Here is a 21855-nt window from a genome sequence, read left to right as displayed (position 1 = left end):
ACAAAAGGAAAACAACCAGTAAGACATGTGTTCTTTTTACAAAGAATTTTTTTCCTGTAAAGATAATATATTCCAAATTCTACTTACTCAGGTGACCACTGGTAAAGTTTTGTTATTTAAAAAGATACAGTTCTTTAAAATTATTATTATTTTTTAATTGAAGTACAGTTGATTTACAATGTTGTGTTAGTTTCAGGTATACAGCAAAGTGATTCAGTTATACATATCTATCTATCTATATATCTATTCTTTTTCAGATTCTTTTCCATTATAGGTTATTACAAGATATTGAATATAGTTCCCTGTGCTGTACAGTAGGTCTTTGTTGTTTATCTATTTTATATATAAAAATATGTAGTTTCAATGCTTAAATATTTCTGGAAGAAGCTCTCCCTGTAGATTCAGTAAGAGGAGCTCTCTCTCCTCCTTTGGATACTCAGAGCATCCATTGTTGCTGGCCTATTAGTGGCACTTCTCATGTAATAGAATATTATCTTGTTGTAGTACTAATTTTCTATGTTTATATGTGTTTCCTCCATTACTTCAAGCACGTGCTGCCTGAGGGCAGGGAAATGTCTATTTCTCTTTTCATCTCCAGAAGTACTCAGAAGCTATCTCGATAAACTTAGCAACATACAAAAAGCACAGGTTTTGGTCCCAAAGATAACTGGATTTGAATTCTGCCACTAACTAGGTGTTACTTAAAGTCTCTGAATCTTGGTTTCCTATCTGAAAAACAGGAATAATAATAAAACCTACCTTATGGGCTTTTGGGAACATTAAATGATGATACCTAACACAGAACCTGACATTTAGCAGCTACTCAACAAATTCTGCTTCCCTTCCTACCCCCTTTCATGGACCCTTTCTAATAGTAGGTGCTAGTATTGTCAGCTACTACCTTTCCAAGAGAAAGCTCATTACATAAAAAATAACAGAAGGGTAAGAAAGGGCTTACCTTGAAGACTTTCACACAGAAAAAAGGTTAAAACAAACAAAACCCTAACTTTGTATTAACTTTGAAATCTTGCTAATCATGGTCAGAAATGGCATTTGTTAAAGGCATAAAGCTTCAAAATTTCATGATACAAAACCAAATTCTTTCTACTTCTAAATAGTTATTGTCTTAGAAGGCAGAAAAAAGTACCCATTTTAGCCAGTCATCCATCTCTCTGGCTCTTGAAATACAGGAAGTCATTAGAAATGTAAGAAATTATCATCAGTACAGACATAAGAAGGCATGCTCCTAAAAAACTGTCTTAATATGTTTTCTTATCTCTAGTCGTTCTACTGTGCAGCTTCTTTTAAACTTCAGAAAAGAGTATTTGGATATGTATATAACACTTCAGTGACCCACTTATGTTCTTTAACTTCTAAACCAGTCAAGTGACAAATAATGTCTGAGCATATGCAGGTAGTTGAAATGATCTTATATCTGGTTTTTAAAAAAAGAAGCCAGACAAGATAAGAAAACCAGACAAGGGAATACACATACAAACAGCAATAAGGTTTTGAGCTGTAAATTTAATTTAATAAAGAATAAAAGCATGTGCTGTGATAATTTTTTAAATTGCTTTCTTTTTCCAATCCTAATCCTTGGTCTTGGGTATCAGCAGTGTTGTCTCTAACATTCTGGTTATAACTTTGAAGAAACTAATTATGTCAATCCTTAAGTTTGAAGTAGATTACAGAACTGGGAAACCCAGAATATTAGTTCCTAAAGGTTGTATGGATATATAATGACAGTCACAGAAATTCAATAACAGCCCTCTATGAAATGTACTCAAAAGCACCGCATGAAACAAATTAAAAAGAACAATGAATCTCTCATTGTGTGCAAATAAGAAAATAAGAGAAAACACTGGTTCTATAGGTTTTCATAAGAGTTGTTATAATGAATTAAGATTTTGGATAATGAATCTTCAGAAAATTACAATAAGTTAATACCCTTAGGCGTTCTATAAATGTTTAGGATGTTATAACTTCTCGAAGAGCTTTTATAAGCAGGCTCAGTGCAGAAAATTAGCAGTGCTGTGGAAATCAACAACAAAGTATTTTGCCATCAGATGATATACTTTCCTGAACCAATTTAGTGTAAAAAAATTCGCATCCAATAATACAAAGTTGATACCATAAAAATTTTAAAAGCTCAACAATTATGAATTTTAAAGCACTGTTTTAATCTATTGAAATGACTTAAAAATCAAGATTTTTATTTTTTTGAATTTTATTTATTTTTTTATACAGCAGGTTCTCATTAGTTATCCATTTTATACATATTAGTGTATACATGTCAATCCCAATCTCCCAATTCATCCCATCACCACCATGACCCGCCCCCCCACCACTTTCCCCCCTTGGTGTCAAGATTTTTAACTGAATGTAATTTAGTAAAACAAGACCTGTCACTGGAAAGCATTCAATATAATAAAAGCATTAATGTTCCTTAGGAAAAGAATTTTGGAACGGAGTGTGAACTCACTTATTATGAGTAAGAAACCAATTTCCATATTTTTGTCTTAGGCTTCAAGTGCCCTTGAAGCCAATGCAGTGCTCTCTACATGAGATCCATAAAAGAGAAAGGGAGGGGAGGGAGGAAAAGGAAAGGTGTAAGAGGAAACTAACAGAGCATTTAATGACTTGGATCTAAACAGTTTGGAACTAAAGATATTGAGCTCTCTCATTAACGTCTGAAGCAGAATAAAAAAAAAATAAAATGATCGTCACAATTAACTTGTGACCACATCAAGAGAATTAATAGTACAGACATCATTGCTGCATATTAAATACATAAACTTTGTGATAATGAATAGATCCACATTAATCTTGGCTGACTGATTTTTCCATATCATTTAAAATAACATCCCAAAATACAGGACCAAAATTAGGTAAAAAAATCTTTTGCTAAAATTTAATTTTAAGACCATAATTTACTTTGGAAACCAAGCGGTAAAAGGTTAGGAATCTGCCTGCCTCATTCAGTGGAATACAGAATGACATCTGATAAAGAAAAGCTGGCTATGGAGATATAAAATAAATATGAATGTTAAGTATTTATTTCAATTAGAATATCTGAACCTACCATCTGTGGTGGCCATCTTGCTAAGGGGACATGTACCTAACAAATCTCTTAAGAGGCGTTCCCAATCTGCTTGAATAAGCTATTGTATAAGAAAACTTGGAGCGACCACTTTGGCCTCACATTTCCTTCGCTCCACATCCTGTGGCACAAAGCATGAACTCAGCAGGCTGGGGTACAGGGCTGCCTGCTGCCTTGTGATAATCCCCTCTCCCAGTAGGGGCCTCCACTGATGCATGGCTAAGAACATGCTTCCTCTTTTGCTTGCACCCCAGTGGGGTTTCCATTCCTCACTTGGGCCCAAATCCAGACTGCTAAGGAAGGGCTCCAGATGCCGCCAGAGACATTTTTGGATTAGTTTCTAAACAATCATTTATTAGAAAGAGGAGTACAGGTACAGTGTGAAAACCAGCAACACTGGTAATTTTGGAGAGATTCTTTCCCTCCTGCCCCGACCAGATCTAAGGTCTAACTACCACCTGTTCAACAGAAGCTGGCTGTTTGCCCCATTTTCCTTCAGGGAGCCACTGACTAAGGATCTCCACCAGCATGAACCTAATGTCTCCCGACAGGCCTTCACTAGCCAAGAGGGACCTGGGTCGAGAGCACCAGTTATTGGTCACAGGATACACAGTCCATAGAAAGACTCCTGTGGTGCAACCAGCTGAAAGCCAACTAGAGAAGACGGGGAGTGTACATTTGTCCTGACACAGCTTTGTTCCCGCTGGCTGCCAGTTCACTCCATATCTGGGGCCAAGCTTCTGTTAAACTAGTCTTCTGGGGCTAAAGCCATGGTAAAGTCTTGGGTAAATATATTATCTTTCCAAGCTCATACAATAAGAAGCGAACCATGGCTATGGCACAGGACTACTGGAAGAAGGTGTGATTAATTTCGGTAGAAGGTTTTGAGATCATGGTTTGAAGGGGCATTTCAGGCATTTGATTCATAATTCTTTGCAACAGCAAATTTATAAGATGACATGATTACATTTTGGAGCAAAGAATTGATGCTGGATGAAGTTTGTGAGAGAGTGATGGTAGAGGTGGGGAACTGGGAAGTAAAAGATTTTGTTTAATCCTTTACACCTCTCAAAGGTGTCTGCCAGAAACGTATTCTGGCACAAGAGATACATGTGCTCTAGATACTGTTCAATAACAGATGCTATTCATTGTAGCCAAATACAACTTTCTGCTTTCAGGTATGAATAACTGGTTAGAATTGGCCACTTCAGAAACGTTATAATCAAGAAACCTAGGCTGCTTTCATACTATGCAATCACACTGAACAGAGGCTTCGCCGTTAATACTATCGAACGTTAGCTGACTATAGAACATTTCGTTATAAAACATGCACACTGTAGGATTCCACAGTGCATAAAAAAGGGAATCAAGAAAAATGCACCCCTACACTTATCACTGTGCACGCGCCTGTTTTAATAATAAGAATCTCGGGATGTGGTGAGACAAGCATAAAGACTGGTGATCCACCACAATAACCAGCAGCTCAACTCACCTGAACTATTTTCCAAGCCTTCTTTGGAACTCTGGACACATCACTCCTCAGGCGTACAACCTAAAAAGCACAGAGTTTAGGGACCTGCCACCTGGTGTCGGGGATAAGGGAAGAGCAGAAGTCCTTCCCAACTTCCGATACAGGGAGAATGTGGCTCAGGATCTTTGTGGTTGTCACTTAAAATATTCATGGGACTTTGATTTTATTCTGGAGGCTAGGATCATAGGCAGAGTGAAGTGCTGTTCGAAGCCTGGATGTGGTTATATGGATTACAATGGGTTTGCTTCCATGAAATAATTCAAGAAACCAGTTACTAAAGGTAGCCCTGAAAAAGAACAAATTATAAATAACACCTAACAGAACTATTTTTAAGAATCTCTTAATACTGCTGTTTCCCATGAGGCACTCTAATTATGCAAATGTGGCAACTGGGGCTAATGATATAAGTAGGCCAAGTCAACTTCTGAAGGGTAAAAGTATATGTTCAATAAATGAAACGCATTTCTGTAGTCACTCAGAAAGTTAAGCAAATCACATTGAGTCTTCCACCACTTAATCTAACTCTTGCACACACACTCTGCCTCCACCCTGCCTCTCTGAAACACCTCCCATTTCCTACATCCAAAACAACTGCTGTACCTTCCTCCTATGAGCCACTCAACTCTCTATCCCTTTAGGAAGGACAACCTGACAAAAAGAGTAAAGGAATAATGGCCCATGGAATGAGAAAAGGGCTGCCAATGACATTGTGCATATTTTTACTATTCTGTCAAATCTGCTATTTTCATTATATTCTCAAACTTTACTCAAAAACGTTGATCCTATAGTCCTTCGTAGCTTTTACTTTCTGTCTCTCACACTAGCCTAGTTAGTGAAAACTTTAACTTGCCCTAAATGCAAAGGATCAGAGTTCACCTTCTGATGGCCTACTGACGTCTTTCAAACACTAGTATCTTCAAACACTAATAAACACTTCAAACCTTCTCTGAGGAGGCAATATACGCAGCAATAGGCTAAGTACCGCTTCCATCCTAGTCTTCCTACTGAATACTTTTATGTTGAAAATTAGCTACAACGTTTGCAAAAGTCTAACTGGTGAACAAAGACAACATGCAGTTGCCCAGGAAGCATAGTCTTCTTTCAATAAGAGACAGAAATGAGCAAGTTGAGTATATATTTTAGATAACTTAAACTAGAAGGAAACACAGAATGCATGTCTAGTGCAATGCACATGGAATACTGAGTGAGGCCACTACTTGCTAGCCTAGCACACTGCTTGGCAGATAACAGACATTTAATCAATATTTTATTTAATAAATTAACTCTATAATTCTAGTAAAATTAGTTAGCCTCTAAGAGTCTCAGTTTCTTCATCTGTAAAATGGAAAGAATAATATCACAAAACAGAAGGCAGTCTAGTGAAGTGGTTAAAGATAGATTCTGAAGCCCAAGACTAGTTGGATTCCACCACTTACTAAGTGATTTTGAGCAAACTGCTTACCCTTTACACCTTAGTTTTCTCAAATATAAAATGAGGATGATAGTTGGCCCTAATTTACAGAATCTTTGAGAGGATTAAAGCAGTTAACATATGTAAAGCACTTACAACAGTCCTGGTACATGGTAAAATTTCCATAAAGTACTGGCTATTATTATTGGGTTGGCAAAAAAGTTTGTTCAGTTTTTTTCTGTTAAGATGGCTCTAGTAGCACTTAGTTGTCTTTAACTTCATTCGAAACAAGTTTGTTAGATTGTATGTGGCAGATGTCATATGAGCGTGCATTTAAACAAAAACATCAAAATTGGTGAATTTTTGTGTAGCCACTTTAATATTGAAGATGGAAGAAAAGAAGCAACATTTTCAGCATATTATGCTTTATTATTTCAAGAAAGGTAAAAACACAACTGGAATGCAAAAAAAAAGATTTGTGCAGTGTATGCAGAAGGTGCTGTGACTGTTCGAACGTGTCAAAAGTGGCTTGCGAAGTTTCGTGCTGGAGATTTCTTGCTGGACAATGCTACGTGGTCAGGTAGACCAGTTGAAGTTGACAGCGATCAAATCAAGACATTAACTGAGAACAATCAGTACACGGGAGATAGGTGACATACTCAAAGCATCCGAATCAAGCGTTGAAAATCATTTGCACCAGCCTGGTTATGTTCATCGCTTTGATGTTTGGGTTCTACGTAAGTTAAGCGAAAAAAACCTTTCTGACCATATTTCCTCATGTGATTCTCTACTTAAACGTAATGAAAATGTTCCGTTTTTAAAACAAATTGTGATGGCAATGAAAAGTGGATACTGTACAATAATGTGGAACGGAAGACATCATGGGGCAAGCGAAATGAACCACCACCAACCACACCAAAGGCTGGTCTTCATCCAAAGAAGGTGATGTGTATATGGTGGTGGGATTGGAAGGGAGTCCTCTACTAATGAGCTCCTTCTGGAAAACCAAACGGTTAATTCCAACAAGTACTGCTCCCAGTTAGACCACTTGAAAGCAGCACTCATCGAAAAGCGTCCAGAATTAGTGAACAGAAAACGCATAATCTTCCATCAGGATAACATAAGACCGCATGTTTCTTTGATGACCAGGCAAAAACTGTTACAGCTTGTCTGGGAAGTTCCGATTCATCCGCCACATTCACCAGACATTGCACCTTCAGATTTCCATTTATTTAGGTCTTTACAAAATTCTCTTAATGTAAAACATTTCCATTGCCTGGAAGACTGTAAAAGGCACCTGGAACAGTTCTTTGCTCAAAAAGACCAAAGGTTTTGGGACCATGGAATTATGAAGTTGCCTGAAAAACGGCAGAAGGTAGTGGAACAAAACAATGAATAGGTTGTTCAATAAAGTTCTTGGTGAAAATGAAAAATGTGTCTTTTATTTTTACTTAAAAACCAAAGGAACCTTTTGGCCAACCCAATATTATTGTCATCAAATGCTGTATTATATACAGCACTGCCAGCACAGTGTCAGGAACACTTGGAAAGTTTTTAGCACACAGTATGCACCAAATAAACATTAGCTATTAGCCATTAGAATACGTGGTCACTAAATGGCCACTACTATTATTAAGTAAGATAGTCAAACATTAGTCTGGCATTAAGATTATGAGGCATGCACCAAGATGACGGTCCCTTTTATTTGTGCTTTATCTGGACTAGATGGTGGAAAGTAAATATTTCTTCTAAACTGGCATGTGAGTAACTTTAATAGTGGTTAAAGAAGAGTGATTAGAGGGAAGAGAGCCCCAGTGAAAGACAGACTAACTCCTAATCTTCTGTCTTCTACCTATAACTTCTATTTTACAGAGGCGGAACAGTAAATGTGATGGGAAAGGAGACAGGAGGAAAACAGAACGCTATGTGGTAGCAGGTGATGTTTTAGCCCAAGGGCTCTGTACAACCTAAGTTCCTGATTTCAAAGCCCTCATCTTCCTTTTTAGAGTCATCACAAGTTCCTGTTTCCTGTGTGCAGGATAAGTTCTCATCTCTGGGTTAAGTAGATGATTTACATCCCTGTGTCCAATAAGTTATCAAAGTCTTCCCAATTCAGGTAAACAAGTCCATCCGATTCTCTGAGTTTTCTTTGCTAAATTAAATGCTCACAGACAAGGGGTTCCAGAACATCATCATTAGAGTTTTAAGTTATCAAAAAGGTTTTTGTGTGATAGGCCCAGTAAGAACAGAAAGGGGCTGCCTTTCATATATGAATATAATATTTATCTCTGACACTAGGCCATGGGTTGAGTTGCTTCTCCTAAAGTAGGGTGGATTTTAGCAGATATCTAGGATGTAGCTCGATTCTCTTGTGACTGCTGGATAGCCAGAACTAGAGGTCCAATCTGTGGTTGTAGTGATGAGATTTTTCCTCGGGAAGTAAAATAGCAAATACGGGGATGAAGCTGTGATGATGGTCTTATCAATCATTACACTTAAAACTGATCATGTCTGGACTCATGTCTAAATACCTACATAGGTAACGTGATACACTGGAAAGCACACTTGGGTTTAGGGTATGATGATTTGGTCGAAAACCCAGGACACTAAACAAGTTTTTAACCTTCCTGAAATCTTTTTTTCATATTCTGCAAAATGAAGATACTCCTACCTACTAAAGAGAATATTGCTGAGAAGACTAAATGAGAAAATGTAATAAATAATGCCACAAAGTGGAGTGAAGCACAAAGTAGAAACCCAATACAGGTTAGATTAAGGTTGGAAAGAAACATGACCTCAAGTGCTATTTCCTAGGCATTTCTCAGTCTACATTACCTGGAAATACAGAATTTGTCACTTACAGCATGGATAATGTTTTAATACCCAGTGCCCTGAACTTTAGGAACTTCAGGAATGTTAAGGTTGGAGAGTATTGTGTAAGTAAGGCAGATGCATCTGCTCGGGAGAGTGGTATTACAGCCCATGTCTCAGAAATGCAAATAACCAGAAAAAAAGGACAGTTGAGAACTGGGACCAACAAGCATGAAAGCATTTCTAATGAGTCACTAAAGCGGGCTAAGAGGCAATATGGAAGGAGGTGGTCATGTACACTTGGAGATAGGAAAGGACAATAAGTGGCTGAAGGCTTAAAAAAAAGGGTTAAAACAAAAGTTGAAAACTGCAATTTCTCAGTTAATGTAAAGGCACCAGTGCACTAAGGTATTTCGCACATTTCAGCACTGTCTATCCTTTTACAATTTTCCTCGTCAAAAGGTGTGGGAGGTTGTCCATGGAAATGCATTTCCAATTTTGTAATGGGAGTCAATCAGAAAACGTAATCCACGTTGGAGAAAGTCGTTTCAAAGCCAACTTTGCTTAAACACATCTATTCAGTAAAGCAAGGGATACCGGCGCTGGGGAGACACACAGGCTTAAGGGAAAACAAAATCCCAATAAGTAGCCAAATGTGCTTCTATTATTTCAAGATTCCTTCAACAGAAACATTATGGGAAGATAAAAATTAGGAAAACACTGAACTGAACTAATTCAGTGTTAAAAAAATATTTTGCATTTATGTTTTATAACCAAGTGCTTTTCCCACATTTGACCCAAGGCAGCAGATGAAGCGCTATATTCACCACTGCTAATACTAGCAATTGGAACACGCTCTTTGGCAAGGCAGAAATAAGATAATTGTTCAACATAGGCTGGCTTTTCAGAAATACTGGAAGCACTGCCTGTAATTATAGACATCTGTCACTGCTAGCCACTCAGTACTAACCCTGACATCAATATACAACCACAGCACTAAACTGCCTGCAGGCACAGCAATGCAGACCAGATACGCTAGGCAGGCAATCATCTGCCTCATCCAAACGATCTGTCAAGGGCTCCCAACCACAAATAGCTCTTACATTTTGTATCCTTAGGACAATATGTTGATTTATTTTAGATTCTCTAATATTTACAGCCTAGGCCATCTACTAAAATAAAGAAACAAAACTTATGGCTAATGGAGGCAGTTACTGTTCACAGTCATCATAAAAGGTCATAGCTCAACCCTCAAATGTTAAAAATTGATGGCAGCTTTAACCATGTGCTATCATACAGATGTTTCCTTTTGTAGAGGCAATTATTTTCAATAGCAATTCAAAATGGTAACTACAATCTTTCATCAGCAAGTATGTTGCCACATTGATCTAATAGAAATGCTCATATTTTAAAAGCTTTCTTGAGAAGTAAAGGTAAGTTTCAGTGATGAGTACTGAAGAATCCAGATTGTCAGTTTGGGTTTAGCTGTACATATAATACTGTATCTGGAAACATTTTTTTTTTTTTACGTACACAGATGATGTAATGTCTAAAAACTAGGAAATGATATTGAAGGATAAAATACTTGGTTAATGAATGAGTCAACTGACATATAATCTTGCTGGGTGTAAAGCTTATTGAAATATACATGTACATCTACGTTCATATTTTTAAAAGCCCAAAGACACAACTGTAGCTTTAAATGTCACTCTCTTTTTAAGCAGCCAGGGAAGCAAGCTGACAATTATTAGACATTTAGACTAATTAGGAATAAACACTCACAATTATCACAATGTGTTACTGAAAACCCAGATATTTCTTGGTTTGATCACAACAGCCTATGCTGAAGAAAAACTATTAATTACTGACAGACAGTGAGCTTACAAGTGAGCTGCATCTTAAAAACCTCTTTTAAAATACAATTGCTAAATGCCTTACAGTGCTGTAATGTGAGACAGGTTCAAATCTTATTACTTCACTGAAATTAAAACCTAAGTTTTAATACTGTTCAAGTCGAACAATGATTCCACACTTTATTGCTTTTGAAATCCCTTGATGATCATAGGAAAAAATGCCCCCGAGAAAAAAGACTGTTTTCGATAAACAGAAAATACAGTTTGCACTCTTAGCCTCTTTGTCATCACAAAAAAAGGATTTAATGCCAATTCTTTAAAAAGAGACTTTTTTCCCCCACAAAATGTGCACCTTGTGTGCCATTTGTAAAATCAGTTCACTTTTTTTTATTTATTACTGCAGCGCGGCAAGGCAATAAAGAAGCTACCGATAGCTAATAAATTACGTGCCTTTTAAAACAATTCTCTTGCTACAAAAACATGTAACTACAAAGGTTTACATTTACATGGTACATCACATGAAATGTCTGTATTTGTGTTCTATTAACCATTTTGGCAAATTGTGGACTTTTACCAAATAAGTGATTGAAAAAACATAGTGATTCACAAATGTCGACGTGATATAAAATAAAAGCCTTTCTAGTAAAATACTCTTTTGCTGTTTGCACTTCTAAAAATCCTCCAAAATTTATTTTAAAATATGTTTTGATAAACTATTTTATGCATCAAAAAGGTACTCAAAGATGCTCTAGTCAAGGTTAATTTAAACTTTACTCAGTGAATACAGAGACCTACGAAAATACCCTTTTCCTGCCTAATTCATGTTCCTAGTATCATTCAGTCTTAAAAATCATAGCTCCTAGGAGTTACTTGAGGACAAGTTATAAAAGGCAAGATCACTGGATGTAAGGCAAAAATGCCCTCAATCTGTTCCTTAATATATTTTCTTAAAAAAAGATAAGAAACTTGGTTATTTTTTTAAGAAATACATCAAACAAACATGTCTTGCTAAGTAATAATCTCTTTTAAGAGAATATTATCTTCACGTATCCAAAAGAACTGCCGAAAAACCTTACTTTATGAAAGTAAGCTGTTTGTTTTTCTGGTTGGTTTATGTACAAGTGAATTTTGAACCGTCTGTACTCTAATTTCAGGGTTAAACTGTTAAATTAATCAGGGTATTAGCTTAATGCTCTCACCCTCTAATCACATGATGAGCATGTATTTATGAGGTAGTGTATTGTCTTTTATTATTAATTTCCTCCATTTCCTGCAATAGCTATTATAGCTGTGGCTTTTTTTTTTGTTTTATACCTACAAAATTTCAACTTTGTTCAATTATGTATGATGAACACTGCTTCAATTTTCAAAGCACAAACAACTTTGATCCATTTCATATTTACTTCAAGATGACAGTCCACCATACAAATGAATAAAAATTCTATATTCTCTAGCATTCCATTTCTCCATTCAGATCTACTTTTTCTCCCTTTCTTTTGAAATCAGCTTGATTATGATGATTAACAATTAGGAATTCGTGGAAGATATGTTTTTTGAAAAGTTCAATGAAATAATTTTATTTCATTTTCATAGACTTTTTAGAGGGGAATCATTACCACCATAAATAACTAATGTTCTATAAACCACATATCTTTACATGTAGAGAACCCAGGTATATTTCCTTATCTTCTGTTTCTTTTTAATAGTATTACTCATGTTTATTGAAATCATGACCTTTCCCCACACTGTAGCTGATTTAAAATGATAAATTCTTAATTAGCAACCAAGAAAAATAGCTGACAAAACATGAACCTTCTCTATGGCCCTCTTCTCTCCCTCCTATATCTCACTGACAAAATTTTATTTTAAATCTTTAGTTACTTGAATTATCCCTTTTGGCTGGGAAAGAGCTCGTTCAATGTACTGTCTCCCTTAGATCACTAAGATTGTGCATTCAAAGCAGGCAGGGCAGGTATCATGAACTCCATTTTTTTTTAGATGGGGTTTAGAAGACGGCTCAAGAAGGCTACACAGTGAAATGGCTTGTTCTCCAACTTCCTACTCAACAGTTTTCACTAACTGACAACACTGCTTCCTAGCTACTTGGAAAAAATATGTATTCATGGATATTTACCATAGAAAATCCAAATTAAACTTTCTACTGGGTGCTATGTTATTCAATGCACGGAAAACAACCTTGCCTTATATCTGGCACCTATCTGACAGAGTAGGAGGGGTGGGTGGTTCTTGGTGCCAACTGAGAGGGGTAGAGGAATTCATTTGCCTTACTAATTACCATCCTATCAGGGATGGAACATTTACACTGTCACCAATTTGTTAAACAGTCTGAAGTGTACTGATACTTAGGTTTCTTGGTCTTGTTTTGCAATCTTGAATAGGAAAGTGGAAAACGTAAAGCTGGACTCTTCTGGTCCGGGAATCCTTCCTGGACTTTCCCAAGATTACATTAGGTGTTCTCCTATACGGTCCCACTGTTGCTCTGCATATCAAATATGGGCCTTATCATATCAAACAATGATGCCTGTCAGCTCTGTGTTCTCCACCTGTCTATGATGGCAGGACTACCTCTCTTTATAATAGTAGTCAATATTATGGCCCATTGTTTAGTACATAGTAGGCAATTACATGTATTTGTAATGTCTACATGTCTTCTCCAACACCACCGAGCAGTTCTCAGGGGACACTACTTGGATGTCTCACATCCAATTAAGGGCTCTGTCACACAAGACTGCTCCTAATTTTCAAACACCAATTGAAAGTCCAATAAAAAAGGAAGTAAGAAAGTCTAGGTTGTCACCTGTGCTTCTGACCAACTAGCTACAGATCGAAGATCCAGGGACTTCTTCCTTGGGTTTGATTAATTTGCTAGAGTGGCTCATAGAACTCAAAGAAACACTTTATTTACTAGATTACTGGTATATTATGAAAGGATGTAACTCAGGAACATCCAGATGGAAGAGATGCTTAGAGCAAGGTATGTGGGAAGGGGTGCAGATCCTTTTCTAATTTACAATCCTTAAAAACGGAACATTAGCTGGTTCCAATCCACTGTCTCCTAATAAAACACTGCTCTAATTAACAACACCTACTTCAAAAAAATGACTAGAATCAGAATAAAATTTCTGTTTTTGTCACCATGAAATCTGACCATCTCACCCTACCTAACCCATATTCAATCAATAGCGACAGATATGCGATACGTATCTTATACCTAGGATATTGCCTCTGTCCTCAAGAATCTCAAACTTTGTTAAGAAAACAAGGACACAGAGCAGAACACTTAAGGAGCAAGACTGGGAATCAGTTAGTCATTTAGTGAATTTAGAGTTAGATTTAAAGGCCAAATCTTGTGCATGCCCCTTCCTACCACTGTGTTCTTAGTCAAGTTACGTTATGGCAGAACTGGGGTTAAGAACACCTTTATCACAAGATTATTTTGAGGTCTACAAGATACAATGTATGTAAAAGCTTATTATTATAGTGCATCATGGCATATAATAAACAATAAACGAGTGCTAGCATTGTCATTATCATTATTATTTAACTAAGTTTTAATGAATATGATCCAGGTATTAAGAACTGTAAGAGTGCCTACTGGAATAGGACACTGAAGGATGGAGATTGCTGTGGGGTAAGCGGGGGGAATGGGGAGAAGAAAAAAGAGAACAATGTAATCCAAGATAAAGATGGTGAGAGTCAGCTTGATAGAGGGGGTCTGTGAAAACTAAAATTGGCTAGTAGGTGGAGCTAGATTCTGGAGGACCTTAGAAGCTGAGGACTGTTGGCTAGATGAAGGCAAGAGAGAGGTCTCTGAAGTGGGAAGGGCCCTATGATAAAAGTGGTGTTTAAGATTTGTCTGACTACAGTGTGTGTGATGGACCACAGCCAGAGAGGTCAAGCTTTTATTCTTCTTGAACACTTTGTTGTCTCTGACATCATGTGTTTCCTCTTCTTGATATTTTTACCTTCATGGACACAGTATTCTTGGGCTTCTCACTTTTCAATTCTTTATTTTCCGTTAGAAATGTTTATTTTCCACATCTTTGAGCTGAGAGTGTCTTTCATCCTTATATACCCAGTTCCTTGGGGGAGGTTCATCTGCTCACAAGGTATCAATTAAATATGTACCCCCCCCAAAACTCTAAATCCATAGTTCCAAAAGTAAGTACTGAATGTGGAAAAAAAATTCCTCTCTACCTCATCTGTATTACTAAAGAAAAGTAGTTAGGGTTGGGAATTGAAAAGAAGGGCCAAGGTGGCAAAATTGTGACAACTTTGCCTCTATTTCCTTGAACAAGAGGAAAGTCTGAGGTAGGCCAGGAAGGAGATTACTGCCTCTGTTAATTATATAAGAACACAGCATATCAGCTAAAGGCTCATTTGGTTCTTTACTGTCTCTGATTATGACTCCAGTGACTTAGCCTCCAGCGATGACCATTAACCTCAGAAGGTTAGAGATGGAGCCCAGAAATTTCTATCTCTCCTTAAGTAGCTGAGAATCTTTCATTCATGGACTTATCGACCTATTTGTATTTTCATTTTGTGGCACTCCCTGGAAAAATAAGCCCCATAAAATTTCATTATCCACCAAAGAAAGCAGAACTTCTTCTTATTTGCCCTGAACTTAATGTAAGGCTAAGGGTACTCTTGAATTTAAATATTTACAAAATTTTCAAGTTCTACCAATATTGATTAAAAAAGCCAAAAACCTGATCTTCTCTCTTAAGTGTTTAACTTTCTAGGCTGAAGAGGCCTAATACTTTCATACTGTTGATTTCTACAGTGTATATGTGAGCTGCGCTCTACAAAAAGTGAAATATAAATAGAGGTTATGTCTACTGACTGTGCTTTTAAATCATTTGAATTATTGCATCTCTGGGGTCTGTTTTGTACAGACCACATTTTTGGGTAGTGATAAAGGTCAAAAAACATGTAACAACATCGCCATTCAATTCTGATTACCATCTTAAAAGGCTACTAGAGGGCTTAATGTTGACAGGCGGAAAGCTCAAGGAAAAAACAAATTAGCTGTTGTAAGTTTTTAGAAACAGGCTACAAGTGTTCCTTTTCTTTCTTTTTAAGTAAAAGCATTTTTTAAAAAACTTAAAGCAGAAGCAGAGGACCAAGTGCCAACAGTACTTCTCAATGACTAGAGATGAAGAGTACTCACCTGCAGCTAAATAAATTGTACCATCCCTGATTCCTTATGCTGAGGCCCTCTATCACATATTGTATCATCTCTTTGACGTGACTTTTTTTTTTTTTTTTTTGCGGTACGTGGGCCTCTCACTGTTGTGGCCTCTCCCGTTGCGGAGCACAGGCTCTGGACGCGCAAGCTCAGCGGCCATGGCTCATGGGCCTAGCCGCTCCGCGGCACGTGGGATTCTCCCAGACCGGGGCACGAACCCGTGTCCCCTGCATCGGCAGGCGGACTCTCAACCACTGCGCCACCAGGGAAGCCCACATGACAACATTTTTGAAGAACAGTGTAGAAGAGCTAGAGAAGCTAGAGCTCAAATCCCCAGTCTCAAGTGTGACCCTAAACAACTTTCTCAACTTCTTTAAGAATCAATTTCTTCATTCACAAAATGAAGGTAATAATACTTACCTTGTAAGGCTGTAGAGAGAGAGGATTAGCAATAATTTGGACAAAATGCCTAGCACAGTATCTGGTGCACAACAGGTACTCTATAAATACTATTTCCAGTGAGGACATCAGTTGCATATTAGAAAACAGTTAAGCTTATAAAGAATTACGAATTTTCATTAAACGGTACAATGTTTTTCTTTTTTTTTAATGAGAAGGGGTAAGTAAACAATCATTTACATTCAATCATTAAGTATCTTGTTGTTAATGTATCGGATGACGGTCAACTATCTGTTTAGGCAATTCAAATACTGATGTCTGAGAGTAAGTAATTGGGAAGGGAGAAAAATATACAACACATAACACACTGTACCTAAATTAAAAAGCAACTATGTCTTGAGAATTAAGTAGGAATATCCTAAAAGCACAAGTTTTTAAAAGAGTGGTATGGATTCCTAGCTTACTGTGAAAAATTCCCAGTCACTTTTGAAGCTTTTTAAAAACTCCAAAATGGCTGACAGTAAGTAAAGAGAATATAAAAGCAGATGGTTCGGATAGTCTGAATACAAAAAAGCAGGTGCTTAGCAAAACAGAAGCATTTGCCAGTCTGCCAGCGCTGCTGGCTCCTGCTTCCACATCCTGCTTGCGTCCTCCCCACATCTGCTCACTGGTGCCCATGTGATACATTCAATTGGCTCAGAGGATGAAGAGCAACAACCTGCAAATCCAGAGACTACTCTGAGATCTGTTGTTCAAAAATGCAATTTCCTTTTCTTTGCAGGTTCCTCTATTTTAAACTCAGAGAGGTGGAAAAATTATCTTTCTTCAAGATGAAGACACATTCCTTAGATTTAAGAAAATTCTTTTAACAACAGCACAATAAAAGGATATTAAAACTTGGCTTATGGAACACATTAATAAAGATGTATGCAATCTAACCCAAATCTTAAACCATGTTTGCAGACTATACTCTCTACTGCCCAAGTACAGTAAAAGAAGAAACTTAAATTAGCTTCTAAATAAGTTAATTAATAATAAATCAGCTTCTAGGAACAGAAAGAAAGCAATCACAGTGTCTCTTTATCACATGCAGAACCAAACTACACATTATTTTTCACAAAATATCACTTTTGTTTTGCCTTGAACAAACTAAGCTAGGAACTTCAAAGGATAATATAACTTAGAAGGCTAAAAATACAGTAAGTTAAAAAAAAATAAAATGAACTGTCATATGGTGAGAGGAGCCAGACAGGAAATAGAGTTCAGATTCCCTTAACGGTGTGATGTGGGGTTTTGAGAAAAACAAAACAAAACAAAAACCAAAACTATGTAATTACTTGGCACTTCAATGGACACCTGTGAAAAATATCACAACGTAGACATCACTAAAAAGGAGTAAAATATCCAGGGTATCTCCAAAAGGGGTCAGGGATGCTGGAAATGGATGTTGGTAGGTATCAAACTAGGAAAGAGCCCTTGTAGAGTGGCGAGGGAAGTTGAGGGTGATTTTATGGAATTGGTAAAGGCAGCATGTCAAGTCAGATGGCTTGCACATGCTAGTTACAGAACCCATGGTCAGGTTTACTTTGCTAACAGCCTCCTAGTTGGTCACTCTAGTTTTTATCCCACCACTGGTGGGTACTAAAGTTCCAGGGACAGAGATGATGACAATGATGATGAAGATAATATGAGCAACTATCACTTACTCAGTGCTTAATATTTGCTAGGGACTCTGCCAAGTACTTTATACGCTTTATCTCATTTAATCAATATGATAACTCAATGAAGCTGGTAGGCATTAATATCATAATTTTACCACTAAAGAAACTGAGGCTCAAAGAAGTGATGTGTCTATGGAGTCAGACAGTTTGTATGTGACAGAGGTGGGTTCTGAACCCAAGTAAGAATAATGCCAAAGACCACACTCTTAACCAATTATTTTTTATATATGATCATGAAATGCTCTAAAAATATACAGTTACATCAATACCAAATAGTATTAAACTACAGAACTCTTTAGAAAGCACACATGAGAGCCTCAAACATGGCTTCATATTCATTTACGTTATCATAAAATCACATTCTTTAAGTGGGTTTTTCCATATAATATTGAATTTATGACTATTTATTGGGTAGAGTAGTTTATTACCTGATATTAACTTTTTTTACTTTTCTTTAGCTGCTCAGAAAAGATGAATGAATCGTAATTTCACTTGCTCTTCCCTGTTTTTCTTAATCATTAACACAAAATAATAGCAAGTATTTACTGAAATGTATATGTCAGTCATTGTGTTAACACAGGTTCTCAACCTCAGCACTACTGATGTTTTTGTTGTGTGGGGCTGTCCTGTGCATTGTAAAATGTTGAGCCGCATCTCTGGCCTCTATTCACTAGACGCCAGTAGCACCCCTCCCCCAAATCGTGACAACCAAAAATGTCTTTAACATTGTCAAATGTCCTCTGGAGGATAAAATCACCCCCGGAAAGCACCACTGTGCTAGTAAGCACTTCACATACATTTACTAATTTAATGCTGCCATCTACCATGAGGTAGGTACTTCTACAACTATTCTAGTTTTATAATGAGGAAATTGAGATGGAGGGATTAGGTGTATTTGAGGCAAAAGAACAAATAAGTGGTAGAGTTAGGGTTTAAATTTAAGCAATGTGACTCTAGAACCTGTTCCCCTACCCCAGTACACTATGCTACTTCTCTAGCAAAATAAATTAGCTTTCTCAGGCCTAAAGAATTGTAAGAATTTTTTTTCCTGGTTTAACTTACTACTATTACCTGGGAAAACGTCTAAATGGGGAACATAAAACAAGGCTCGCACAGCTCCAATTTCCTCAGTTGGCTCTTCTTAAAGTGGCATAACTTAGAAGAAGTTCTTAACTTTGGGGGAGGGGGCATGAACTCCTTTATGAATCTATTAAAGATACCGACCATCTCCCAGGAAAATGTACATGTATAAAATTTTACATACTTTTTCTTTTTAGTGTTAGAGGATTTTACACGTAGAACCTGAGTTTAATCCCTGTCCCCAAACTCACTAGCTGTACGACCTGGATGAAGTTATTTAACCGTGCTGCTCCCCAGATTTCCCCTGTAAAATGAGGAAAAGCTCACTCACCCTACATGATTGTTGTGAGGCTTAAACTGATTACATGCGTGAAGCACCTAGCAGCATACTGGCACCTAGAAGCTACACAATAAATGGCATTCCTCCTCTTGATGATTCTATTTCCTTGTTCTGCTCTCCCTGTCAAAGAAAGCCTCATCTACTTTTCAATATGCTCTAGACTTTTGGGGGCATAGTGCTCATCATCTATGTCTTCCTTTGATTATTTTATGCGCGTCATACAAATCTGGTCTTCAGCCTTATTTGTTATTACTACTTTTTCACCTCACCCTAATGCCCAAGGTAAAAGGGAAGAAAGAGTAGGAAATCTCCTTGGATGCATTTCCTTTCCAATGTTAGAGGTAGAATCTCATGAGATTGTTGCAAGGAATAAGGGAAATCTTTGTGAAATGTTTGGCATTGCATATTATAGGTGACTGATAAATGTTTATTCTTCCTCGTGGGGCTATTAGACACAATATGGGGGCTTCTCTGAAATGTCCTTTGAGTACTTAAAAATCCACCTTAGTAATTAAAGTAATGCTTTTCCCTGCTTTTTTTGTGTTAGTTTTTTAAGGAAAGGTAAGGCATTATGCAGCCTAGAAACACTATTTCTAGGGAATGAAGTATAGAGCCCGCCATGCGGCTTTCAGAAGAATAAATATGACATGTACTCGGAGCCCATCCCATTTACAATTGCATTACTATCACGGGCAACTTCTGGTGTGAGACTTCCTCAAGTTGTATAATTGGTTCTTTCATGTTATTTTATCCAATCTTTCTCCATCACTCTGATAAAAAAGGCCATTTCTTTATTTTTGGTAGTATCAAAACATATAGAAATCCCCAAAAGGGCTGCTGAAAAAGTTTGGAGGGCCAGGGAACAGAGGAATCCTGGACAGAAATAAGGGCAAGTCAACTCCTGAGGCTTTTGGGATATGAGTTTGTCCCTAGGAATTTATACCAAAGAAAAGTTTCAGCTCCTCTTCTGCTTTTCATTAGAGAGAGACAAAGGACTCTGGCTTAGGACAAAGTAAAAAGAAATATAGATTTTATTTTAAAGCACAGATGGCCTAAGAGAGGATTATAGGCTTGGAGACAGAGGATGGTAAGATGCTAGCTTACCCAGCCCAGAATGCTGGTTGAATCCAGAATATAATGCCAGGAAAAATGACCCCCAAAGGAAACCTGTTTGAGGCTTCTGATGAGAAAGAAAGCCTCAGGTTTCTTAAGAGCCATTGCTAAGGTTACTAAGAAATCTGGCTTGACTTTTCTTCACATGCTATAGAAGCCCTGGCATTTAATGTCCAGTCTTCACAGTATATGCTAAAGCACCTCTTGATAAAACAATAGCCCTTCTGATTCAATATCATGCAAGCATCACGCAAATCATTTAATAGTGTATTTAATCACAGAAAAAGTCAAGTGAAACATGAAATGTTCTCCCAACGGGCCACTTCTCCATCTAAGCCTGGAGCCAAAATCCATCACAGGTGAGAATACTCAAGAGAAGTAATAATATAAAAATCATGTGTCCTTCCCATTCTCAGTTTCTATGAGCCAACGCAGAGCACTCCATGGTCTGTGACATCCAAAAAAGATGATGACAAATTATCCTCACAGTAAGTGATAACGTCATTTCAAAGTGAAGCAAAACACGGAAAGGGATTTCACAGAGAGTCAAACACTCAGAAAAGGTCCTCCAAATCTGATCTATGCTGTGTTGTGGCAGGCAGATACTCTAAAGGACAAAACGCCATTAACAAAACATATAATGAACTCTTATGGCCGTTGGGGGAGAGGCTGAGGGCACCACCTGCAGGTACCAGTAAGTGAAAGAGGCTGAGATGGCTAAAAGGCAACACATAGTTTGTATCTTTTTCCCTCTAGGATTAAGAAACAGCCCCCAGAATAACTTTTTTGCAATACATGAATGATCAATCACTCCTCTTACCTAATTAAAAGTCTTCAAAGGCACACTTCCCTACAGGATAAAACCTTCTTTCCTTAACTTGCTGTGGAGCACTCTTCCTAATATGGCCCTTTGCAACTATGGTAATAACCTCTCCCCTAACTTCTATTATTTAGTGTGGAATTTTACCCCACCAAGCCCCGTGACATGGGCTGATCATGTCATGCTTTCATACCTCCATGGCTTTGTATACACTGTTGCCTCGGTCGGGAATAGTCATCCTTCCCTTTTCAACCTGGCAAAATCATCTCCATCTTTAAGAGACAGTTCAAATGTAAGTTCTCATGGGATGCTTCTCTTGACTTCTTTCATATGGCACTTCATAAACTTCCTTTGTCATACTGTGTTGTCAATTATTTGTTTGTCCATCTCTTTCTTCCACTAGTCTGTGAGCTCTAAGCATAGTGACTGGAACATAGCAGATATTCAATAAATGTTTACTGAAGGAA

The 21855-nt window shown here is 37.4% G+C and overlaps 1 protein-coding gene across 3 annotated transcripts in view; it reads right to left on the bottom strand.

The window, feature by feature from the left end:
- RANBP17 (RAN binding protein 17) overlaps positions 1–21855 on the bottom strand; it is a 315657-nt gene that overhangs the window by 99431 nt on the left and 194371 nt on the right. For 2 of the 3 annotated variants that reach the window (XM_022595127.3, XM_022595128.3), the window contains exon 15: positions 4593–4652. The exons of the other annotated variant lie outside the window; for it this stretch is intronic. In XM_022595127.3, coding sequence (XP_022450835.2) covers positions 4593–4652 — 60 coding nt within the window. The remainder of the gene's footprint in view (positions 1–4592; positions 4653–21855) is intronic. 3 annotated transcript variants of the gene reach the window in all.

This window comes from Delphinapterus leucas, chromosome 3, assembly GCF_059928025.1.
Source record: "Delphinapterus leucas isolate spDelLeu-1000000601 "Yukka" chromosome 3, BTC_Dleu_Yukka2, whole genome shotgun sequence".
Classification (NCBI taxonomy): Eukaryota; Metazoa; Chordata; class Mammalia; order Artiodactyla; family Monodontidae; genus Delphinapterus; species Delphinapterus leucas.
This window is presented reverse-complemented; position numbering and strand designations above follow the sequence as displayed.